Genomic DNA, 26,802 nt, shown 5'->3' with positions numbered 1-26,802 from the left:
TTTCGATTTCTTCTACCTTGTAATTATAGGATGTGAGGTTCCAAGCATCTGTCTGGTAAAGTGGGGGAGTATGCTGAGTGACAAACAAGTGATACCTCCATTAAGCAAGCTGGGAAGGGGGGCGCTTCCGATATCGCACTGTTACTGCAATTACTCGGAGAGAATCAAGACTTTAGTAGGTGTGGCCCGTCACCACACAAGAGAAGTATCAGTGATAACCGTAACTGACCACCCAACTCTTCCAACTCTATTTGACACGTGATCCTAGAATTTCAATGTTAATCTCACCAACTGAACCCTAGCATACCAATTTAAATGTTTTAAGATTGAGAATCACATGTGCAAACAGTAAGCGAAAACTGACTTACAAAGGCCAAAGTCAATTACTCAATTTAAAGTCTGACTTAGCCATTTAATGGCTCATCTTTCTAAATGAGTTCCTAATTAAGCACTGGAGACACTTAACCAGCTTCCTTTTCCTGAAACTTCACCTCACTCTATGCTTTAGGTTTTCATCTTTATTCAAACCTTGTACAATATGACAGCTTACTTTTCCTCCTAGAATTCTTTTCTCATTTGGAATCTGAATTTGCAAGTAATTGCTCACAGCATTCCAAATGCCCTGTAGCACAGTACATTAGGCTAAATATTCAGAAACAGGACCCTGTGGATTTTCAGAATCAGTGATCATTTTAAGACTCAAGCTATGACCGGGTTGAGACTCACCATTATGCTTAAACAGCTGCTGCACATGTTCTGTGCGGCATTTTCTAAATGTCCTACCCTCGCCAACACCCCAGGGACTTTGAAGTTTTCTAAGGAGGCATTTTGCCTTTAAGCACTTAATCATGTCCTCTGTTTTGCAAAATGCTTTGCAGTTAGCTTTGGCCTCCTTCCTAAGTATCTATAACCTAGATCAGTCCAGCCTCTTTTTTTTTTTTTTTGTCTTTGTTGTTGTTGTTGTTGCTGTTTCTTGGGCCGCTCCCGCTGCATATGGAGGTTCCCAGGCTAGGGGTTGAATCGGAGCTGTAGCCACCAGCCTACACCAGAGCCACAGCAACGCGGGATCCGAGCCGCGTCTGCAACCTACACCACAGCTCACGGCAACACGGGATCGTCAACCCACCGAGCAAGGGCAGGGACCGAACCCGCAAACTCATGGTTCCTAGTCAGATTCGTTAACCACTGTGCCACAACAGGAACTCCCCAGCCTCTTATAAATAGTTAGCAACACCTCAAGTTACAATAGGTGCCAGAATGCAACACCTGACTTTCCTAAAACTATTGCCTGGCCTGGTGCGATAAACTATCTTTCCAAAGACGACATCAGGTTCAAAACTCAAAAACAGGACCCCAGGGATTTAAAGAATTGAGGATCACCTCAAGACACAAGCTGTGACAAAGGGGTAGGGCTCATCATTACGCCTAAGCAGCTGGTGCATGTGTTCTGTGAGGCATTTTCTAAATGTCTTGCCCTCCCCACAATGTAGCTTTGATAGATTTCTTTTTACAAGTACAGGGGATGTATTTTAATCTATGATGAAAATGACAGCTAAATATCATTTGTCCTAACTGCTAAAGTGTTCTATATTCTCTCTTTAGAATTATTTTTGCCATAGCACAAAGAAATTAGATTTTGTTAAGACACAAAAATAGACACTATCACAGGGCAGCACTATTTACTGTAATAAGAATAATGATTATAAGAATTCTTTTTAAGATAGATAGTAACCCAGATTAGTGAAAAAAAAAAGTAAGCTATTACATAATGCAATAGATTACTTAGGAAATCAGAATCCCTTGATCTACTGTATTAGCACTCAGGACTCCCCAACTTGACCAATCCAGTTACGTTTCATATATACAAACAGAAAACACAAAGTGGAAGTGACAGTTTTCAAAGTAATCTGAACCAACCATCACATGCAGTGACCAAGAAGCAGAAGCTAAGTTCTAAGCAATCCACAATACTTTCTAACTGAGACCTGGAAATTCAAGTGGAAGTTTCCCCTCACCACCCTCTTAACAACATAAACTTGCAGCCATACTTTTGATCAGATGTCTTCTCTTAGAGTCAAAGGACCCTACTTAAAGAAATGGTCCTGGTCAAACCCAGCCAGTCCAGATGATTTACACATAGAACGCGGGCGGTAGTATCAATTGCCAATTTGATTGTTCAGGTTTTTAGAAAAATCATCATGACAGAAAGTCAGAGTTCGCAGACGAGGTACGAAACACTATGTTTTTACCAAACCTATCTCAACTAGTTATGTACCTGAGTGCATGGAGTGTAAATATCCAAGCAGCCCATCTTTAGCATGCGGGTGGGGGCAGAGCAGACAGTGCAAGGCAGAAGCAGTCCTCCCTACAGGAAGCAGGGTCAAGGCCAGCAGATCCTGACCTCTGCTGTCCATTTGCACCCTCACAGTCAAAGAAGAGCCTGCAGCCTAATGAAAAGTCAAAACTTCTCGTCAGCAAGTAATATTCTAGCCCAAGAACATAACCGATTAGGGCCAGAGAATCCATTCCAGGATGGACCTGCAGTGCAGCCAAATGGCTTATTCTCTCATTAGTTAAACAAATACTTACTGAACACTACTAGGCAATGTTCTAGGCATTATACTAACAATTTAAACAAAATCCCTGCCCTTGGAGCCAGGCAGCCTGGGTTCAAAACCTGGCTCCACCACTTACTAGATTAACACCCAGGCCAAATTACTTAACTTCTCTGTTCCAGTTCCTTCATTTATAAAAATTAGTATCTCATCAATTATAGGATCTACCTTACGCTATTTTTCATGAAGATCAAACAAATGTGTATTTATAAAGGGCTTATAACAGTGTTTAGTGTAAGTAAACACTTTTTTAAGGTTATTCATTATTATTTTCACCAATATCCTCACCACCACATCCTGTGCCAGACAAACCTCAAGGACAAACAGGTAAATTTCAGAGCACCTACAGACTTCTAAAGTTCAGCATTTCCTCATTGGGTGGCTGCTGCTTAAATGATACAAGAGAAATGAAGGCAAGCAGTTCACACATAATATCCCAGTAGTGCTCTTGAGGAAATACCTTTTCTGGACTAGGACTGCCTGAAAAGATAAAAGGCTGGATAAGGAGGTAAATTATTACCTACCACACCTGGGGAAAGAAGACAAGGTCAAAGGGGAGTGAAAACAGTCCAGGGTACTAAATACCCAGCAAGAGAGGAATTCTGCCAGAAAACACAAAGTGTGGAAAGCTGTGATCGGTAACTGAAGACCGCCAGTGGGCAGTATCCAAAAGGGAGAATGACGTTTCCACCAGGCTGGTACTTCAGGATGAAATGAGTAGCACTTTAATTCCCAAGAAAAGCGCTAGTTTATGTAAATATATACCAAGGCCCAGGACCTATAAAGGTCATTTTATGATCAGGAGGCACACAGCAGCCTAGAGCCAACCTACGCAACAAATTCTACTATAGGAGGCTAAGGCTAAAGGTTAAAGAATTAGGCCCGAGGAAACCTATAAATGATCGTGACATACTACAGCCCAAGACAAACTTTAAAATGGGAACATGGAGAAGGTGCTAGCAGCAAACAGACAGTAAAATCAAATGGAGTAATTCAAAGATGGTTCAGGGACTATGCTATAAAAGCTATGGGCAAAGTACAGGAATGCCATGAGCTGTTAGGGCACTTAGGCCCGAAAAGACACAAGGAGGCAGCAGTTAGCAGAGCCCAGGGACAAGGTGTAGGGAGGAAACCACCCAAGAGAGGCTATGACTTCCAGCCACCTAGGACAACCACCAGGAAGGGAGCCAGGGAAATGAACCCCTAGCCTCCTTCTGTCTCCGCTGATCTCCTACGGGTGCTCACCCTGCCCAACCTAACCAGAAGCCAGAAGGCAAAGAGGCCTGTGGCTGCAGTCTCGACAGGTCACGTTCCTGGGGCAGAGAGCAGGGTGGCCAAGGGCAGAAAACAGATACAGAGGAGCCAAGAGAAGACCAGCTTCATGTCAACTAAGAACTTCAAGATTCTTATGACGTCTTATTTTGAAAGTATTTGAAATTCACTTAAAAAAAAAAATCTAGGATTCTGATTCAGGAAACTCTTCGTGGATTCATTGTACACAGAATTAAAACCCAGGCAGCATTACTTTCCAGTCAGCTTCCCAGTAGTATATAAAATTCTGCATTATGATTGTATTTTATGTCAAGAACATCATCAATTTACTTATTCTACTATTTCACAAGGATATGCACTAGTATCGGTCTAAATGTTCTCACTCCTCTTAAATAACAGTGTCTTCATAAATCAAGGTTAGACTAGATTTTATGACAGTAAGACTATTCACCAAGCTTTACTTTTTAAATAAAACTAACATTTATTTCACATATTCAAATGAGAATTTGTATCAAGAATGTTAAGAAAAATAAGTTGTGAACATAATTTGGCCAGCTTGCTATTGTATTTATAGAATTACCATATTATCATACAGCAAGTTCTTAGAATCAACTGGCTCCAGCAAAATGAAAAACAAACAAACAGGAGTTCCCGTCATAGCTCAGCGGTTAACAAACCTGACTAGGACCCAAGAGCATGCGGGTTCGATCCGTGGCCTCAATCAGTGGGTTATGGATCCGGCGTTGCCATGAACTGTGGGGTAGGTCCCAGACGAGGCTCGGATCCCACATTGCTGTGGCTGTGGCACAGGCTGACAGCTACAGTTCCAATCGGACCCCTGGCCTGGGAACCTCCATGTGCCGTGGGCGCGGCCCTAAACGACAAAAAGACCAAACAAACAAACAAACCACCAAACTACTTGTGATTTATTTGATGGAGACATAAGCCAACACAAGGACAAATGATAAAAGCACAATGAGCTTTCACTAACTAAATTACTTAGCAATCAATACAACAAATCTAGCTCTATTATCACGTTTAGCAGTGAGTGCTGGAAATATAAAACCAGGATACCACATGCGCAGATTCAGTCTGACCACATTTTATAGCTTTAAATATGAGCAATAACTACTATTCACCAAGTGCCCACTGCTGAGGGCCTACTGAGTGTCTGGCACGACATTAACTACTTCACACACATGGTCCGATTTAATCCTCTCAACCCTATTGGGATATTATTTTACATTTCTGTAACTATAACCAAATGAAAGCTGAAAGCTGAGGCCGTCATATATTGGACGCTTAGAGTTCTGACCCTCCGTCTCTCGCTGCCTGCAAGAGCTCTTGTTGGGGGTGGCTGTTCTCACGAAGGTCGCTGCTGTCACAGACCAGGAGGCAGATCTTCACTCCTCTGAGTCAGACACAGTTAACTGTCTTCCTCTCACCAATGACTGTAAGGACTGGGCGTGTTACACAAGGCAAATTCAGGGCAAATGTGTGAGAGGCTTCTGGATCGTTTGCTTATAAAGATCGTTTGCTTATAAAACCTTCTTTTTCTTCTCAGTGGACACACTGATGTGTGCAAATGTCGTGCCTAGAGCTTCTACAGCCACCCAATGCCAGGCACGCTGAAGACAGCAGTGCTGGAAAATGTCAAGAAACTGAATCCATGCAGGTACTGCAAAACCTTTAAATTTAACAACCTCAAAGTCACGTAACCTAAATTGGGGCTTCTACTTAGTGAGAAAATAAATCCCTCAGTGTTGGAGCTAGGTATTTCTATAAACCGCAACATAAAATATCCTCACACAGTACTGGATGACAATAATAAGAACCCATCTTTTCAGAACTTTTTAAAAATAAGAACAGCCCAAGCCTGATCAGGACTATGGAAGTGGTAAGAGCTGGATGGTAGCACATGCACCCCCCTACAGAACAGCGGAGCCAACAGGAAGGGCACAGGGAAGACTTCAATACCCCAAGAGCGAAACACCAAGGGCCAAGCAAAAGCTGGAAGAAGAAGATCACTGATCCACACGCCACATCACCCAAATTCTTAACATTATGGGAACTACCAGCAATGAACAGTAAGAAATACTTCAAAAGTGACAAAATTTGGAGGGGGCAGTACTTTCTGCTATACAAGTAATTCCAGTATGTTTTAACTGGTTTAAGGTTTTTAAAAATCTGAATTAAATTCCACTACCAATTCAAGTCCATTCTGGAACACACATACAAATGCCTGTCACTTTCCAGACACTATCACCAACAGCTAAGCTACCGAAAGTAAAATCTTCACAGCAATTAGAAGCGTAACATGAACACAACTTACCTTTATGAATACAATACTTAAATTTTTTATTCTATCTTATTAATATAATACTTAACAATACAATGCAATGACATCATAAATGTTTCAATGGAACTATATAAGCAGAGGGAGATATTGGTACCTTTTGAAAACTTAGATAAAATGGATTTTTCCCACTAAATAATAATATAAACAACTTAAAAATATCTCCCAAATCATGACTGTACCTGCTGCCTTTTGGCTGCCATAATATTCAGCTTATCCACTTCGGGTTTCAGGGCTTTATACTGTATTCCCAGGTCTTGTTCAGTGCCAGCGTTTCTCAGTTTCAAGATACCATCTTCTACCTATAAAACACAGCCCCACCAAAAAAATTCTCAACAAGTCTGTACACAGAGAAGATCTGGAATTTTTTATTCCTTTTAACAGCCGCTCAGCAATCCAAACTTCCTCTTGAGTTTACACGGCCCTCAAACATTTGAGCAGCTAATGTTTGAGCTTTACTAGGGAAAGGTGGCATTATTTTGACTTCAATCTAAAAGAATCCAATTTAACTTATCTTGATTTCTCAACTCTGGAACCCTATTGGTGCAAGGAAATGTTTAATCGCTATTGCAAAAAGAAAGAAGTCAAAAACAATACTTTTGCTGCAAATTCTTCATTAGAACAAAGATAACGAGAGGCTCACATCAGAGCCAGTATGATGTTTACTTGGCATAGAGGAGTAAGGGGAAACTAAAAACATTCCTGGTCCACCTGGGTAAACTATGTTCAAAACCAAACCAAATCCTAAGGAATGCTAAACTAAGTATGGCCAGAAGCAGCCTCGCTAGGATAGAACAAATTACAGACACCAGCCTGTACTTACGACTTTCAGCTGAACAAGTAATTTGTAGACATCTGCCATGTCAGCCAAAATAAGCAGCCGAGTAACAGCAGAGAGCAAAGCTCGAGCTGCCCGAACCATGTTGCCACGCTTCACGGAAGAGCAGGGATCATCTGCAAACTCCCCAGCAGCACTCTTCATCAAATCACCTGTTTTACAGAAGGAAAAACAAACTCAGCACGAATGAACCAAACACTTGTCTACTTTTTAAAAAATAAAAATAATTCAAACTTCATATAGTGCATATACAGAATCTAGTTTAAGGATTTTTTTGGTTGTTTTTTCTTTAGTTTGTTTTCTTTTTTCTTTTGTGTGGCATATGGAAGTTCCCAGGCTAGGGGCGGAATTGGAGCTGCAGCCGATGGCCTACGCCACACCCACAGCCACCTGGAATCTGAGCCCGTCTGCGACCTACACCACAGCTCTCAGAAATGTCAGATCCTTAACCCACTGAGAGAGGGCAGGGATCACACCCGCAACCTCATGGACACCAGGTTTGCTTCCACTGAGGCACAACAGAAACTCCTTTGAGTTTGTTTTCTTTCTATCTATCACTAAGAAAAACACCCTCATACACCTCTGGTGAAAGCAAAACATCTGAAAAGTGATTTAGCACTACATATCAAGAGGCTTAAAAATACTTCTTCCCATTGATCTAATAATATTCTTTCCAAGAAGGACCAGTGTATGTATCCTCAGGAAAGAAAAAAATCCAAGATTGGAATGGGAGAAAAAAATAGATCTAATGCAATCTAGACTCACATCCGCAGAATGACAGAGAAACACGATGCAGGACTAGCACACCAGCCCAACCCTCTACTTCGTGCAGCTCAGAGACTCACTCACATGTGCAAAGACAAGAGTCCAGTCACTGACCCATTCATCTTCCTCACAGGAAAACACTGACAACAGCTCAAATGCTCAACTAAGAATCTAATTAAGTAAATTATAGGACAGCCTACAATTGACTATTAAGCAAATATTAACATATACATAAAAAAAAGTTCAGAGTTCCTGTCTTGGCTCACCAGAAATGAATCTGACTGGTAATCTATGACAACTCAGGTTTGATCCCTGGCCTCGCTCAGTGGGTTAAGGATCTGGCACTGCCATGACCTGCCGTGTAGGTCGCAAATGCAGCTTGGATCTGGCGTGGCTTCGGCTGTGGCGTAGAGCAGTGGCTACAGCTCCGATTTGGCCCCTAGCCTGGGAATCTCCATATGCCATGGGTGTGGCCCTAAAACGACAACAACAACAAAAAAAGTTAAAGCTTATAATTAAAATCTTAAGCAGAAAAAAGACAAAATGATAAATGTACATAATCTCTATTTTAAAAAAATAGGAAAGACTGGAGTCAAAAGACAAATAATAGTTATATTAGGTTATAATCTGACTCTTTACATTATTCTGTATTTATAAAAACTTTTGTTTCTGCACTGATTTTTTAAAAAATAACTTTCTCTTTTCTTTTTTTGTTTTTGTTTTTTGTTTTGTTTTGTTTTGTTTTTCAGGGCTGCACCTACAGCATATGGAAGTTCTCAGGCTAGGGGTTGAATCAAAGCTGCAGCTGCCAGCCTATGCCACAGCCACAGCAATGCCAGATTGAGCCACGTCTGCAACCCATACCACAGGTCATGGCAACACCAGATCCTTAACCCACTGAGCAAGGCCGGGGATCGAACCTGCAAGCTCATGGATTCTAGTTGGGTTCGTAACCCACTGAGCCACAATGAGAACTCCCTGTAAAAAAACATTTTCTATAACAAACAGGTATTACAGCCATAATTTTTTAAATTTTACTATAGTTATTAGGAATATCCAGCTTAAACAATCCTGACTTTGAAAATGCTAAGGAAGTTACTTACGACATTTTCTAGAAACTTATAAAATAACTTACACTTTTTTCTTGCATGTTTCTAATAAGAATCATTTAGGTACCTATCATTGCTCTTTTCCTATAGCTGGAAGCAAGTGGAGGGCCAGAGCTGTGTCTGTTCTGCAGTTACACTGACAATGCCTCCATGGTGACTCTCTCAGGATTCCTGGAAAAGCAATTACTCCCTCCCTTGGCTGAACATGTCCACTTCAGATTAAAGCCTGAAGGCTACTCACTCTCTCATCTCGTCCACAAATTTAAAGAAGTACACGCGCAGGAAGACCTAGCTACTTCTGAAGAAAATTACTGAATTTCTGCTAGCTATCAAATTTAGTTGCAGAATATGAGTTTAGGGGGAAAGAGTTAAATGAAGTTAAATGTCCTCGGCTTCATACATTAATTACGTGAAAAAGTACTGTACATAGTACTAAGAGTAAAGCCAAGCTCTGCCTAACTGCCAGGTCAGAGATAACTCACAAGGAAGAACCTCAAAGTTTCCCTGGATCGAAGTTACAGACATATGGCCATTAAATGGCTACATAACAAAAATATTATCTTATGGTACTTAAAACAACAGAGCTCGTTCATTCGTTTATTCAACAGATACTGGAGCACCCACTACACACCAAAGGCTGTATTAGATGCCAGTGATAAACTAGCACTGGAGAAACAGCCTGTGTCCTTAAGGAACTCTATGGAGGGGAAGACAGACAAGGAAACACTTAAAGCTGATTAAGACTAAGCACCTGTACTCAAAGGGCCCATACATTAGGGACTGTTATAATGCAATCAGAGTCCTGTGGACAAGGTGCTATGGGAAGATATTAGGAAAAGCTATTTACTCATGGAAGAAGTTGTCTCTAAAGCCTTGCAGAAAAAGATATTTGCCTTAATATCAAGCAAGAGATATTAAACAAGAGATATTGGCCCTATACAATAAAGAGAACTCTATTTATTGAGAGGTTATTACACACTAAAACAAATCCAGGAGTTCCCATCGTGGCTCAGTGGGTTAATGAATACGACTAGGAACCATGAGGTTGCGGGCTCAATCCCTGACCTCGCTCAGTGGATTACTGTGACCTGTGGTGTAGGTCGCAGACACGGATCGGATCCCGCGTTGCTGAGGCTATGGTGTAGGCCGGTGGCTACAGCTCTAATCCAACCCCTAGCCTGGGAACCTCCATATGCTGCCAGAGTGGCCCTAGAAAAGGCAAAAAGACAAAACAAAAAAGCAAAAACAGGAGTTCCCATCGTGGCTCAGTGGTTAACGAATCTGACTAGGAACCATGAGGTTGCGGGTTCGATCCCTGCCCTTGCTCAGTGGGTTAAGGATCCAGCGTTGCCGTGAGCTGTGGTGTAGGTGGCCGACACGGCTCGGATCCCGCGTTGCTGTGGCTCTGGCGTAGGCTGGTGGCTACAACTCCGATTCAACTCCTAGCCTGGGAACCTCCATATGCCACAGGAGTGGCCCAAGAAAATGGCAAAAAGACAAAAAAATAAAAATAAATAAAATTTTAAAAAAAAAAGAAAAAAAAAATAAATCCACAGCTGAGCAAGACTTAATTTCCTTTCAGTTTATAAACCAGAAATGAAGAAAGTGATCATACAGAAATTATGTGGTGCTTTTTTTTTTTTTTTGGTCTTTTTAGGGCCACACCTGTGGCATATGGCGGTTCCCAGGCTAGGGTTAAATCAGAGCTGCAGCCACTGGCTTACACCACAGCCACAGCAATGCCAGATCCAAGTCGCGTCTGCAACCTACACCACAGCTGGATCCTTAGCCCACTGAGCAAGGCCAGGGATCGAATCTGTGTCCTCATGGATGCTGGTCAGATGTGTTTCCGCTGAGCCATGAAGGGAACTCCTAGGTGGCATTTTTAACATACAAGCATTAAACAAGGCACAAAGTACTACCATGAGGTCAAAGGAGAAAGCGCTAATGACCAGTCTGGGGTAGAAGTGAAATGCTATCAACAGTTCTCTGCAATGCGCTCTATTCTTGAAGGATAGGAAGGATGTGGGCCAGGAGCGTTAAGGGAGTTATTAGCACCTCAAGCAAAAGGAAGAGCAACAGAATATCTAACATTTACTAAATGCTCACTCCACGGCACTACACATAGTTTATTTAATCCTACCACCCCCCTACAAAGTAGGTGGTATTAGCTCAGACAAGATAACTATCTTAATCAAGTCACCTAACAGTAAATGATAGAGCCAGGACTTGTAATGCTAATGCTTATGGTCCTAGAACAACTTAACGAACTGTTTATACTGGAAAATGGCCTATCTGAAGGCTGACTTCTCCAGTCTAACTTGGAAGTAAGGGCTATATATAGAAGCATCAGATGACGGAGATGGAAAGGCCACAGACAGAGTACAAAGGAAAATCTGAACCAAAGAGAGAGATGGAAGTCACAGAGAACACAGGATTAACCTATGAAAAGTATATATAATAGACTGAGTCACTCTGCTATAGAGCAGAAATTGGAACACTGTAAATAAACTACAGTTTATTAAAAAAAAAAAAAAAAAATTTAGGGAAAAAAAGTACATATAATATACCTGACCAGCGCTATGAGTCAGAAAACGAGAGTAAGAGCCCAAGAAAGAATAACAGTTTAAATTATAAAGGCAGGGGTCAAATGATATTATAACCTTTAATTATTAAGAGTGAGAAGAGGGAGTTCCCTGGTGGTCTAGTGGTTAGGACTCAGCACTTTCAACACTGCAGCCTGGTTTCCATGCCTGGCCTGGGAAGTGAGATTCCCACATCCCTGCTGCATGTGTTGGTCAAAGAGAGAGAAGAAAGCATTCAAGACTACATAAAGGGTTCAAGGTGCAGCTGTTCTGAGATGGAGAAGAGGGCCAGAGTAACTTATGTGTGCACATGAATTGGGGAAGATTAAAAAAAAAAACTGGAGGAGTTCCTATCGTGGCTCAGTGGTTAACGAATCCGCCTAGAAACCATGAGGTTGCGGGTTCGATCCCTGGCCTTGCTCAGTGGGTTAAGGATCCGGCGTTGCCGTGAGCTGTGGTGTAGGCCGCAGACGCAGCTTGGATCCCGAGTTGCTGTGGCTCTGGCGTAGGCTGGTGGCTACAGCTCCGATTCGACCCCTAGCCTGGGAACCTCCATATGCCGCGGGAGTGGCCCAAAAAATGGCAAAAAGACCAAAAAAAAACAAAACAAAAAAAAAACTGGAGCCCTAGAGTCTGTGGACTTAGGAGCAAGGGAAGACTCTGTGACAAGAGAAAGACAGAGAACCAAGATGACGAACTATCAAAAAAAAGGGAGATAAGCATTTAAAGAGGAAAATGACCAACAAAATCAAATGCAAACAGAAAGATCACTGAAATAGAACTTACAAACCAGAAATACAATGAATTAATTTTCAACAAGGCTGCCAAGTCTAACTAATAGGAGGAAAAGAGTTTTTTCAAGAAATAGTGCTGGGAGAACTAAACATTCATATGTGAAATAATGAAGTTGGACCCCCTACCTCATACCATATACTTTCAAAATAGATCAAATGAGGAGTTCCCGTCATGGCACAGTGGTTAAGAAATCTGACTAGGAACCATGAGGTTGCAGGTTCAATCCCTGGCCCCACTCAGTAGGTTAAGGATCCGGTGTTGCCGTGAACTGTGGTGTAGGTCGCAGACGAGGCTCAGATCTGGCGTTGCTGTGGCTCTGGTGTAGGCTGGCGGCTACTGCTCCAATTAGACCCCTAGCCTGGGAACCTCCATATGCCGAAAGAGCAGCCCTAGAAAAGACCAAAAAAATAAATGAATAAATAAATCAAATGAAATATAAGAGCTACAACTATAAAATATTTAGAAGAAAATACTGACCTCTGATTAGGCAATGGTTTCTTAGCTATGACACTCAAAGTACAAACAACAGAAGAGAAAAGATATACATTGGACATCTGCAAAATCTAAAATTTTTGAAAACCATTTATTTGATAAGGATCGAGTATCCACAATATATAAACAACTCTTAAAATTAACAATAAAAAGACAAACGATCCAATTTAAAATAGGCAAGGGAATTTATACCACATCTCTCCAAAGAAGATATACAAATGGCTAATAAGCATGTGAAAGTAGCCAACCTCATTTTCTGTAGGGGCAATGCCTATCAAAATCACAAGCTATTTCATATCTACTAGCATGGCTATAATAAAAAAGATCAATAGTAACAAATGTTGGTGAGGATATGGGTAAACCAGAACTCTCATACCACACTGGTGAGAATATAAAATGACACAGCCACTTTGGAAAACAGTTATAGCAGTTCCTCAAAAGGTTAAATGTAATTACCATTCACAGTTTTTGTTAAAAGGTTAAAGGCTCAGTTAACTGATTATAAATGTACAGAGAAATACAAGAAAAATAGTATAATATTTATTTAATACATAACTTAAAGCATTTTGAACACTGAGAACGAAAATGTTTTATTTCCCTGTAAGAAAACTACTCAAAAGCAGTTTTTGAACAATGACTCCCTTTTACAACATAATACAGAGCGAGCATCTTTTCTATCCTTTCACAAATTACCCTTTTCCTAAGTTTGAATCCGTTTCCAACAGTTTATCCTTTGCACCTTTATTTTTTTTTTGCTTTTTAGGGCCACAGCCACAGCATATGGAGGTTCCCAGGCTAGGGGTCGAATCAGAGCTACAGCTGCCAACTTACAGCCACAGCCACAGCAACGTGGGATGAGAACTGTGTCTGCGAGCTACACCACAGCTCACAGCAATGCTGGATCCTTTCGTGCCATTTCCGCTGCGGCACAACAGGAACCTGTGTGACAGGAATCTGTGGTATAGGTCACAGATGTGGCTCGGATCCCAGGTTGCTGTGGTTGTCGTGTAGGCCGGCAGCTACAACTCTGATTAGACTCCTAGCCTGGTTACTTCCACACGCCATGAGTGCAGCCCTTAAAAAAAAAACAAAAACAAAAAACATAGCAGGGGTTCCCATTGTGGCTCACTGGAAACAAAACTGACTAGCATCCACGAAGATTCAGGTTTGCTCCCGGGCCTTGCTAAGTGAGTCGGGGATCCGGCATTGCTATGAGCTATGGTATAAGGTCACAGACGCTGCTCAGACCCCATCTGTGCTATGGCTGTGGCGTAGGCCAGCAGCTGTAGCTCCACTTTGACCCTTAGCCTGAACTTCCACATGCTGTGGGTGCAGCCCTAAAAACCAAAAAAAATTTTAAAAATAGAGTTCCCATCGTGGCTCGGCAATAACAAATCCTACTATCCATGAGGACATGCGTTTGATCCCTGGCCTAGCTTGGTGGATTAACGATCCCATGTTGCCATGAGCTGTGGTGTAAATTGCAGATGTTGCTCAGATCTGGCATGGCTGTGGGTGTGGTGTAGGCCAGCAGCTACAGCTATGATTTGACCCCTACCCTGGGAATAGCCATATGGCACGGGTGCAGCACTAAAAAGAAAAAAAAAAAAAAAAAAACTATCCGGTCTACTAAGAAAAAAAAAGAAAGAAAAAGGTCTTTGAATGATTTTAAAATGCAAAATTATCCTTAATTCATGACTGTGATACATAAAACTCAGGTTTTCCTAGAAAGGAATAACTTAAAGCACTCCTAAAAAGACTATATGAAAAATTTCTTTTCTCTAAGGTATAAAAAAATCCCATGGTTACTAGCATCACTGCAAAAAGGAGAAAGTGAAATCAGTATACATTTTGAAATAGAAAAGCTTTGTGAGGAGTTCCCGTCGTAGTGCAGCAGAAACGAATCCGACTAGGAACCATGAGGTTGTGGGTTCGATCCCTGGCCTCACTCAGTGGGTTAAGGATCCAGCGTTGCTGCGGCAAGCTGTGGTGTAGGTCACAGATGTGGCTCAGAGCCCATGTTGCTATGGCTGTGGTGTAAGCCGGCGGCTACAGCTGCGATTGCACCCCTAGCCTGGGAACCTCCATATGCCATGGGTGTGGCCCTAAAAAAAAAAAGAAAAGAAAATCTTTGTGGAAAATTAGCTATCTTGAGAATTAAGAAGCTTATCCAAAATACGGGAAAGCCAGGTTCTCCTGTGGCATTATCACTACAGCAGCTTGGTTCACGGCTGTGGCCTGGGTTCGATCCCTGGCCTAGGAACTTGCACATATCATGGGTGTGGAAAAAATAAATATATATATGGGAAAGCCAAGTGGTAAAATAAGGGACCCATCTGTAGCCCTAATCTCATTGTTATTACTTTTTGTTTAGTTGCTACAAAAGTTCAACTATTATACAGACCTTAAGTAGACATTTCTTAAAAAAGAAAATACTCGGGAGTTCCCGTCGTGGCGCAGTGGTTAACGAATCAGACTAGGAACCATGAGGTTGCGGGTTCGGTCCCTGCCCTTGCTCAGTGGGTTAACGATCCGGTGTTGCCGTGAGCTGTGGTGTAGGTTGCAGACGCGGCTCGGATCCCGCGTTGCTGTGGCTCTGGTGTAGGCCGGCAGCTACAGCTGCGATTCGACCCCTAGCCTTGGGAACCTCCATATGCCTCGTGAGAACGGCCCAAGAAATGGCAAAAACCAAAAAAAAAAAAAAAAAAAAAAAAGAGAAAAGAAAATATTCTTAAATGAAACATTTTATAAGAGCATATTGTTATCAACTGCCAGATTCAAAAGAAAAAGATACTTTAAGATACCACCTAAATATGCTTTTGAGGACCAGCAAACACAGCCTTATGTCCAAATGGCAGAAGCTTCCAGAAGAGTTAAAAGACATTTATCACCTTAAACGTGCTCAAATTATTTCTTCATTTCATAATCAGTTTCATGGCCATCTGTGGGATTCTGGATTCTCCCTCTCCCACCACCTTCCTTGGTGACCTTCCTCAAGTCACTTTGCTCTGTTCATCTCAAAATGATCTTAACTGTCTAAAATTTTTCATTCTCTCCAATATCTTTTATTACTCTTGTTAACAACAGCAGGCTTCAGTTTTTAAAATAAAAAACTGTCCTTTTACCATACTCCTTTTAAATTTTTGAAATGTAAATAAAACTCTGGTCATAACACTATTAAAGAGAATCATCTTTAACTTTCTGGTTCAAAATAACCTCCTTAAATCATACCCCTCTTAGAGGATATTATTCAGCCATTAAAAATTGTGCTAATCGGAGTTCCCGTCGTGGCGCAGTGGTTAACAAATCCGACTAGGAACCACGAGGTTGCGGGTTCGGTCCCTGCCCTTGCTCAGTGGGTTAGAGATCCGGCGTTGCCGTGAGCTGTGGTGTAGGTTGCAGGCGCGGCTCGGATCCCGCGTTGCTGTGGCTCTGGTGTAGGCCGGTGGCCACAGCTCCGATTCAACCCCTAGCCTGGGAACCTCCATATGCCACGGGAGCGGCCCAAGAAATAGCAACAACAACAACAAAAAAGACAAAAAGACAAAAAAAAAAAAAAAATTGTGCTAATGGAGTCTCCATCGTGGCTCAGTGGTTAACTAATCCGACTAGGAACCATTAGATTGCGGGTTCGACCCCTGTCCTCACTCAGTGGGTTGAGGATCCCGCGGTGCCGTGAGCTATAGTGTAGGTAGAAGACATGCTCGGATCCTGTGTTGCTGTGGCTCTGGCGTAGGCCAGCAGCTGTAGCTCTGATTCGACGTGACTCAGATTCCGAGTTGCTGTGGATGTGGTGTAGGCCAGCAGCTGTTGCTCCAAATTGACCTCAAGCCTGGGAACTTCCATATGCCACACCAGCAGCCCTAAATTTAAAAAAAAAAAAAAAAAAAAAAAAAAAAAAGCCCTGAATTTGAATACCTAAAACTTACCCATCACAGGATTTTGAATTCTTTTTTTCTAATGGCCATACCCACAGCACATGGAAGTTCCCAGGCTACGGATTGAATCAGAGCTGTAGCTGTCAGCCTACACCACAGCCACAGCAATGTGCATTCTGAGCCAAGTCTGCAACCCACACCACAGCTCATGGCAACGGCAGATCCCTAACCCACTGAGCAAGGCCAGGGATCGAACCCATGTCACCATAGATATCAGTTGGGTTCATTAACCACTGAGCCATGACAACAATTCCTCTCTTAAATATATCTGATTGAGGGATCTCATCAAAAAGTGATATAAGGATTCTTATTTCTTTATCATTCCATTAACTTTCTATTTACAAAAATAACAAACTGACAGGACCACGTCTTCAAAAAATTATTTGCCAACTTCAAGGTAATCAAAGATTAATGTGCATTTCCCAACCTGTTCCAATCCCTTCCCCTCCACCTCCCAAAACCTTAAAATTCATTTTCCATGATCTGGTAATAAACAAGACATCTTCCACACTTGTCAATGAGACAAGCTGGCAATATATTTGCAAAGAATAACAGATTTTATAATATAGTTCTTATGGGAAGGAACCAAATGGCGGAATATATCTGGCATAAATCGCAAGTCCTGTGACAGCAGATGAACCTGAATAAACCATTTAATCCGCTCCACCCTTCCATTCATCAGTGGAGGATATGGGGCAAAAACCACAGACTCCTAGATGATGCCTCCATAATTATAAAGAACTGACAATGATTCATGCAATTCCTGACACAGGCTTTAAGAAAATTTTCCTGGGATGCCATTTTTAATACACAAAACTGTTTATCGTTTGAAAATCAATCCAGCTTAAAAAAAAAAAAAAAACATTTAATATGTTATTTAAACACTATGCAAGCCCATCGGAATCAGCTCCGAGAGCACCTAGAAAAACTCTCAAACTAAACTCTTCCCCTGTGGGTAAGAAAAGGAGCTTTGCAATGTCTACTTTTTCTGGTAGACAGAATGGATTTTTTTTAATTAAAATAGAGTACCACACATATTCATGTTCTCATTTTCCTTACTAATTCAAGTGTGCCCTGCTGCTATTCAAAAGCACTCCAAAGAGAGGCACTTACTTCCTGATTACACATTCAAATAAATGCGTAACATGCATTTCAACTTGGAATCACTTTCTTAAGAAATTAACTAGTAGAAACCACAGTTCTACATCATGGTTGAAGTCACGCCAAAGTCAAAAATTCAATACCTAAAATAACTTCCTCTGTACCTTACACCGTATAAATATATTAAGGAGGTAATATTTCCCACCATAACTTAATATTACCCACTGTTAACTTAGTATCCTGGTTAACGTTACTATTTTTGTGAGTTTAACAAGCAGACTTAAAAAAAAAGAGGAGCAATTTCAAAATGACAGGGAACATGAGAATTTAATAAATTCATTCTCTTTCCCTCACTTCCAAGTCTCTGCAAAGTAGCATATGCTCACACATGGGGAGTGATCCAGGAGCAGAGAGCATCCTTGACACATCCCAAGTCAAAGAAAATACAGCATCCGTCCTACAGACTCACAGTTTAAGTCGGACTGACAATTTTAAGACATAAAACACCTGGATGACAACCAATTAACAATTTTAAATTTTTTTTATTTTGCTTTTCCTGCTTAAGTTAAATGAAGAGCAAGAGAAAATTGATTAAATAGCGAGAGTGGAGGAATAGGGGGCCTATTTTAAATTAATCACAGTCCTCAGGAACACACCAAGGGTAGGAATTGGAGTGGGAGCATTTCTAACAACAGATACAGCCATCACAGGATCACATGAAAAGAGACAGCCACAAAAATAACAGGTGGAAACAGCATGAAAAAAAATCTACCAAGACAGCAGGGGGAAAGCAGGATAACCAATGAGAAGTCAGAACTTAAAGCAACCATATGAGAAAAATCAGCTGATTTAGGTTTAATGAAGAAAGTGATTATACTAATCTTTTTCAAAATGTTAAATGATTCTCTGCTATTGCTCTTCCATAACATCATCAAGACTTTTTGAGGAGTTCCTGTCATGTCTCAGCAGTTACTAAACCCAACTAGGATCCATGAGGATGCAGGTTCAATCCCTGTACTCGTTCAGTGGGTTAAGGATCCGGTGTTGTTGTGAGCTGTGGTGAAGGTCGCAGACACGGCTCAGATCCAGAGTTGCTGTGGCTGTGGCGTAGGTCAGCAGCTACAACTCCAATTAGACCCCCAGCCTCGGAACCTCCATATGCCGCAGGTGCAACCCTAAAAAGCAAAAAAAAAAGAAAAAAGAAAAGAAAATAAAAAAGACTTTTTGAAACCCATACTCAGTATTTCAGGATAAGAATACTTGTCATTTTTCTCCGGTGAAAAATTAAAGATCCCATATATAAGATCAAGCTCATGATTTGAGCTTGAACAAAACCACACTAACAAAACCAGACAAATTAAAATGCAGTCTCTCTCACACACCCACACAAAGCTCCTCAAAGCTATGTTTCAAGTCTTCACATCATGAACTTATTAGCTAATGCAGACTCCACTGTCTCCTGTCCACCTCTCAAATCCTACTCAAAACAGTCACTGACAGCTGCTTTGTTCGATCACATCTGCCTTTTAACATCTATCTTGCAGGCTGCCTGTATCAGATGTGGGAACATCAGTCTGAAACTGTCAACATCTGCACTGGACAGGAGACCAATTTTCACCTCCTTCAATCTGACTGCCAGGGAGAAAATTATGCCTCAAGAACCTGACAGCTTGTGCTCAATATTCTTTGGTCAGAATAAAATACATCATTATTTTCCTTAAAACTGCCTTGCCAAGGAGTTCCCGGCGTGGCGCAGCGGAAACGAATCCGACTAGGAACCATGAGGTTTCAGGTTCAATCCCTGGCCTCGCTCAGTGGGTTAGGGATCCGGCATGGCCATGAGCTGTGGTGTAAGTCGCAGATGCGGCTCGGATCTGGCGTTGCTGTGGCTCTGGCGTAGGCCGGCAGCAACAGCTCCAATTTGACCCCTAGCCTGGGAACCTCATGTGCCTCGTGGTTATGTCCTTGGAAAAGACAAAAAAAAAAAAAAAAAAAAAAAAAAGCACAACAAAAGCCTCGCCAAGATTCACACTGAAATACACACACACCTCTCCATTTGTTTTATTTTCTACCTATATACAAATCAAACTGTTGACAAGTGAGAAGGTATCTATGTTCTTAATCTCACTACACAATTACTAAGATAAATAAAAGAATTCTCTTAATTAATATCAATTCAAAACACTCACTGCCTATCCCTTCTTCAAGAAGGCTAGTCCAAGAGTATTTATTTTATTTTATGAAAGATGGTCCTGGGGTTTTTCTATTCTCTTCTATTCTAGGCCATGTCCGCAAGCATGTAGAAGTTCTCAGGCGAGGGCTCAAACCCGCTCCATGGCTGTGAACAGAGCCACAGCAGTGACAACGGGATCCTTAACCTGCTGAGCAGTAAGCAGAGAACACCAGTGCCTACCCCATCTTCACGACAATGTTTCTAAAAGACCATCAGTTTTATCTGACTAGGTAATTCTGTACTTTAAAGATTTAAAAGAGCTGAGGCGAGGAAGTTCCCTTGTGGAGCAGTGGCTTAAGGATCCAAGTTGTCAGTGCTGTGGCATGGGTTCAAGCCCTGGCCCCCGGGAACTTCTGTATGTCACATGCATGGCCCAAAAAAAAAAAGCTGAGAAGACATCTGTACAAGTCTATTAAAGAATCTGCTCACCGATCAAGATCACACAGATGCTGGCAAACAATAGTATAAACTCTACTGTTTTCAAAGACCAATAAATACAGTTTTCTTACTCTAAAAGTGATGACACTTTCTACAGAAAAAGATGGTTCTTTGAGGATTAGTACTGAACAACTCTGACTGCTCTCAGTAACCTCAAGTCCTATTTCTACTCAGTGACAACAGGCTTGTACTATAATCAAAGTTTACCTGAAATGGAATAGTGACCCCAAAGCCAGAACTTGAAAAGAAAAGCCTCCAAAGAAATCTTAAGATACTGCCTAACACAAATAGACAGGAAAAGTGAGAAATTACAAGCCAAAAGTTAAAGTTTTTGCTTTCTATCTAAGACAAGGATATTAAGTAAAAGAATTTATTCTATTTTCACCTTCTATCCACTTGGGGAGAAGGGGGATGTATGTGTTACTATTACACGTTTTGATCCATGGTGACAAGAAGCAGCAGTGAATTATCCAGAAGTTTTCATGCTGTCCACCACGTGAATAACAGCACAGACATGAAAGGTGACGGAGTATGGTCAGCACTATGGCAGTCAAGCAACAAAAATCAAACCAGATGGTCTGGGAGGCAGTAAAAGTCATTGGCTTTTCCTGCAATCTTTGCTCTATTCAAAAGAACTCAAGCACCTTTTCCAGGAGTGCCATCAGTCTTACACCACCGTTAAAGTCATTACAGACACATGCAATCAGGTCTTGATTCTCAACGCCAAGTTAATGCCGCTTTCTGCAATATCACTAGATTAGCGATCAGAAATCTAAAAGATTAGCCTCTCTGGTCCAATAAGCAAAGTCTCAATTTTTGAAAACCTGGTAGAATTCCAATCAATAAGAAAAAAAAGAGTTTCAACAAATCAACAAAGGAGCATGAATGTTTACAGATAGCCTAGGGGCTCTGCCAAGCACCATCATGTTTCAGACACACTCCTACACAAACATGAAGAAATGGTCAACATCAATTACCTCCAAACAAAGCACATTTTTAACACATACACAAACATGAAGATAGCAAAACATTTTAATGGACTTTCCAGGTTTTCAACTATCAAGGATAATCTGCTTCCATTAAACATCATTTTATTACACTGCTGTTCCTTTGGCAAACACTCTCCCTTCCTTGTGTTCTGAGGTGAACATATGATCCACACTGGCTAATCAATCTCCTCTGCTAACAGAAACTGGTTCAGTGCAGAACCATCAGTCCCCTCTATGACTAAGATATAAACACTAAAGTGAAAGTTTTTACTGCTGGGATGAAAAAACTAGCAGGACCACCTCAAACTAGAAATGGGCATTTTGTCCAATATGCACATATGAAAACAGAGGTAAACAAATATGTGCAGGCAAGCATGAAGAAAGTCCTTTCATAAGAAACAATAAAAAAAAAAAAAAAAAAGTAAGTCCTTTCACTCGGTCACATCCAACCAAGTTTGAACCCAGGACCTACTCCTGGAATCCTCAATTACAAAGACCCACAAACTCCCTTTTTAGTTAAGTTTGAGTTGAATTTCTGTAACTTGTAATTGGTGAGGTTATGAACATTAGCAAACTCCAAACGGAGAACAATTTAGGGAGGCAATTTTTTTCTTTTTTTGCTTTTTAGGGCTACAGGTGCTGCATATGCAAGTTCCCAGGTTAGGGGCTGAATTGAAGCTGCAGCTGCTGACCTATGCCACAGCAACATGGAATCTGAGCCACATCTGCGACCTACACCACAGCTACGGCAACACCACATCCTTTAACCCAGTGAGCAGGGCCAGGGATCAAACCCAAATCCTCATGGATACTAGTCGGGTTTGTTACCATTGGGTCACAGAAGGAACGGCTCAAGAAAAGGCAAAAAGCCAAAAAAAAAAAAAAAAAAAAAAAACTTCTTCAAACTGCATACCTATTTGTCTACTTTGCTGTATATAAATTATACTCTATTTTTTTTGAAACATCTGTGCCCCTATAGTCCTACTCCAGGGAATACATCTTAGAGATACCAGTTTTTTAAGGGAAAACATTGTATATACATGGTGTTCACTCATTACAACATTATATGTATCAAAAACATAAAAATAACCTCTAAGTCCAATAAAAGGAAAATGATGCAACAGAAAGTATTTATTTTTAAAAATTATAAACTCCAGGAGTTCCCGTGGTGGCGCAATGGTTAATGAATCTGACTGGGAACCATGAGATTGCAGGTTCAATCCCTGCCCTTGCTCAGTGGGTTAAGTAAGGATCCGGCGTTGCCGTGAGCTGTGGTGTAGGTTGCAGACGCGGCTCGGATCCTGCGCTGCTGTGGCTCTGGCATAGGCCGGCAGCTACAGCTCTGATTCGACGCCTAGCCTGGGAACCTCCATATGCCACAGGAGCGGCCCAAGAAAAGGCAAAAAGACAAAAAAAAAAACCTATAAACTCCAAAGTTATACTAAATCATTAAAAAAAAAAAGCCTGTAACTAGTGTTAAATAAAACTAAGGTAAAATACATATGCACGTAGTCAAGGGCTTGAAAAGAAATACAAAACTAGATAAACATAAAATACTATTTATAATAATTCAAAAAATAGGAGTTTCCGTTGTGGTTCAGTGGTTAACGAACCCAACTAGCACCCATGAGGATGCGGGTTGGATCCGTGGCCTTGCTGAGTGGGTTAAGGGTCCAGCGTTGCCATGAGCTGTGGTGTGACCCCTAGCCTGGGAAACTCCATATACCACAGGTGCAGCACTGAAAAGACAAAGTTTATTAATTAATTAATTAATGTAAATAAGAAAAATTTTAGAGGAAATATATAGATATGGTACTAAACACTGACGAAAGAAATTTTTAAAAGATCTAAATAGATGGAAACGTTACCTTGTTCAGAGAAGACTCAAAACAGTAAAAATGTCCAACGTCCCCAAATTGATTACAAGTGTAATATAATTCCTATTAAAATCCTAGATTTTTTTGTAGATATACACAAGGTTATCTGAAATTTATATGGAAACACAAGGATTTAGAGTAGCTAAGACAATTCAGAAAAAAGATAAAGTGGGAGGAATCACTCTACTCATAATTGGTAGAGACTCACAAGCTACAGCAATAGAGATTGTGTGGGGTATTGTCAGAAGGATGGACACATATATAATGGAATGAAATAGCAAACCAGAAATAAACCCACACATGTACTGATTTTTTTTTGCTTTTTAGGGCCACACCCGAAGCACATGGAGGTTCCCAGGCTAGGGACTGAATCGGAGTTGTAGCTGCTGGCCTACCCCACAGCTCACAGCAATGCCAGATCCTTAACCCACTGATCAAGGAGATAGAACCTGCATCTTCAAGGATGCTAGTCAGATTAGTTTCTGCTGCGCCATGACGGGAACGCCAAGTACTGATTTTTAACAAGGGTGCAAAGGCAATTCAATGAAGGAAAGACATTCTTTTTTTTTTTGTTGTTGTTGTTGTTGTTGTTGTTGCTATTTCTTGGGCCGCTCCCACGGCATATGGAGGTTCCCAGGCTAGGGGTCGAATCGGAGCTGTAGCCACCTGCCTACGCCACAGCCACAGCAACGCGGGATCCGAGCCGAGTCTGCGACCTACACCACAGCTCATGGCAACGCCGGATCGTTAACCCACTGAGCAAGGGCAGGGACCGAACCCGCAACCTCATGGTTCCTAGTCGGATTCGTTAACCACTGCGCCACGATGGGAACTCCGAGGAAAGACATTCTTTTCAACAAATGATACTGGAACAACTGGATGTCCTTAAGGAAAAACAAGAACTTAACCTAAAGCTCGTGTTATACAAAATATAACCCAAAATGAGTCTGAAAGTTAAATGCCAAACTGTAAATTAAAAAAAAAAAGAAAAGAAAAGAAACTCAGAGTTCCCACTGTGGTGCAGTGGGTTAAGATGTGGCATTGTCTTTGTCCCCAGCCAGGTACAGTGGACTGAGGATCCAGCATTGCCACAGCCGCAATATGGGTTGTGGCTGTGGCTCAGATTCCATCCCTGGCCCCAGAACTTTCATATGACACAGGTGCAGCCAAAAAAAAAAAAAAACCACCAAAAAACTTTGTATGCAAAAAACCTATTAAATGGATGAAAAGATAAGCTACATCCACACCACAGAGTACTCATGGACTATTACCCAGCAATTAAAAATTAGGAACTCTTGGGAGTTCTCGTCGTGGCACAGTGGTTAACGAATCCGACTAGGAACCAAGAGGTTGCGAGTTCTGTCCCTGCCCTTGCTCAGTGGGTTAAGGATCCCGTGTTGCCGTGAGCTGTGGTGTAGGCTGCAGATGTGGCTTGGATCCTGTGTTGATGTGGCTCTGGCATAGACGGGCGGCTACAGCTCCGATTTGACCCCTAGCCTGGGAACCTCCATATGCCGAGGGAGTGGCCCAAGAAATGGCAAAAAGACCAAAAAAAAAAAAACAAACAAACAAACAAACAAAAAAAAAAATTAGGAACTCTTGATACACACACCAACTTGATGGCTCTCAAGGGCATCGTGTTGCGTGAAAGAAAAAAAATCCAATTTCAAAAGGTCGTCATCATAGCTGTATGATTCCATTTATACACTATTCGTGAAATGGCATGAGAGGTGGAGAGATTCGCTGCCGAGGGCTGGGGATGGTGGGCAAAGTAAGCAACATGGGTATGACCCCAACGGGTGGCATGAGGGACGGCTTCGTGGTGATGGGACAGTTGTGTATCCTGACTGCAGAGGTGGTTACCCAGATCTTCACAAGGGAAAACCAGAGAATTACTGCGCCCATGGCCACTCCCGGTGTTCACGTTGTCCTCCAGTGACGCAAACGGAACCACTCGGGGAACCCGGGTGACGGGCACACTGGATGGCTTTGTACTATCTTGGCAACTCCTTGTGAATCAAAATAAAACGTTGAAAAAAAAAAAATAACTTGTTGACTTTTATTAGTGTAAATAAACACTGAAGCACATACTGTAATGGAAATTTTTTTTAACTTGACAGAAAATTGCACAGCAGAATCTCCAAATGGCTCTAAGCTGAGAAGAATATGCTAATTATAGGTAATGCACCTGGAATTTTCCGTACCACACACTGTCTCAATATAGACCCTCAGTGACTCAACTCTGAGCAAACAAAGTATTACAACTTTGCCCACACCCGGTTTCTCGGTCTTATCTATAAGGAAGACCAGCCATTTACACAGGCCACGCGGGCAGCAAACCTGCGCGCCCACCGACCAGTGCTCCTCCCTTTCCACCGTCCACTGCAGCAGCCCCGGCGTCACCGCGCCCTCTCACCGCCTCCCACCTGGACCTTCTCTTGACTGCTGGTTGGGCCGCCAGGCCCTCCCAACCCCTTTAACGCTTCCTGCACACACCTGAGAAACCAATCTCCCCCAACATCACGTTTTTCATATCCTGTGTTGCCCAGATGGAAGAACTTTTTAAAACAGAAATAAAGTTAAGGAGACATATTTCAGTTTAATTTAAGAAGAAAAAATGTTTAAAAATAAACAGAAAGCAATGTTGGAAAAAGCTGCTTCCAGAGGTAGGAAGTGCTGTGTCACTAGATAGATTCAAGTACATGGAAACCTGCCTGAGCCTGGGAGACCTACTCCAGCCACAGAAAAGAACGCTCTAATTCTGCATCATCCCCCGACAGTGCAGCCCTCCTGACCTGGCGTGCCAAGCCTCCTCTAAAATCTAGCTCCCAGCTCTTTCCTGTCCAACCTCTCCTCCCCGCCACCCCTCCTCTCCAGACAGGGCCCTCGCTGTTCCCAAAGCATATCCTGCTTGGTCTGCTGGTTTTCTTCCCTAAACAACTTCTTCCTTCTTTCACCTTTCAAGACCCAGTGCACCTTCAGGAAGCTTTTCTAACCCAGTGTGTACCCACCTACCCCAGTCTATTCCTTGCATGCCACTCACACTACTACTAGGTTACTGTTGTGTCCAAGTGTCCTGATTATAAGCTCTGAGACAAACAGGAAAAACAGCTCCTGTCTGCTAGAAGCCAGTTTCCCTTCACCAGAAACCACACGCGGCCACCTGGCCCTTCCCCAGCTCTGCTCTCTAACACAAGCTTCTCCGCAGGAAGTCCACTCCGGCCCAGCTCAGCCAACGCTGGCCCCATCACTCGGCAGAGGCTCGTCGGAAGCCATGGGGGAGCACAGAGAGGCGCACAGATTCTGGGGGCCTTCTCCGCCCTCGTCCACCCGGAAATGCCCGTGAGCTGCAGTGAAGAAGTTACTCAGGCAGCAGCCGAGTCTCTGGTCTTGGCCTTT

General features: G+C 42.0%; 1 protein-coding gene across 1 annotated transcript in view; it reads right to left on the bottom strand.

The window, feature by feature from the left end:
• CTNNA1 (catenin alpha 1) overlaps positions 1 to 26,802 on the bottom strand; it is a 187,053-nt gene that overhangs the window by 116,705 nt on the left and 43,546 nt on the right. Inside the window, exons 4-5 of the mRNA XM_003123988.6 lie at positions 7,067 to 7,233; positions 6,426 to 6,545 (exon numbers count right to left, since the gene is read on the bottom strand). Coding sequence (XP_003124036.3) covers positions 6,426 to 6,545; positions 7,067 to 7,233 — 287 coding nt within the window. The remainder of the gene's footprint in view (positions 1 to 6,425; positions 6,546 to 7,066; positions 7,234 to 26,802) is intronic.

The sequence above is a fragment of the Sus scrofa genome, chromosome 2 (genome assembly GCF_000003025.6).
Source record: "Sus scrofa isolate TJ Tabasco breed Duroc chromosome 2, Sscrofa11.1, whole genome shotgun sequence".
NCBI lineage: Eukaryota > Metazoa > Chordata > Mammalia > Artiodactyla > Suidae > Sus > Sus scrofa.
This window is presented reverse-complemented; position numbering and strand designations above follow the sequence as displayed.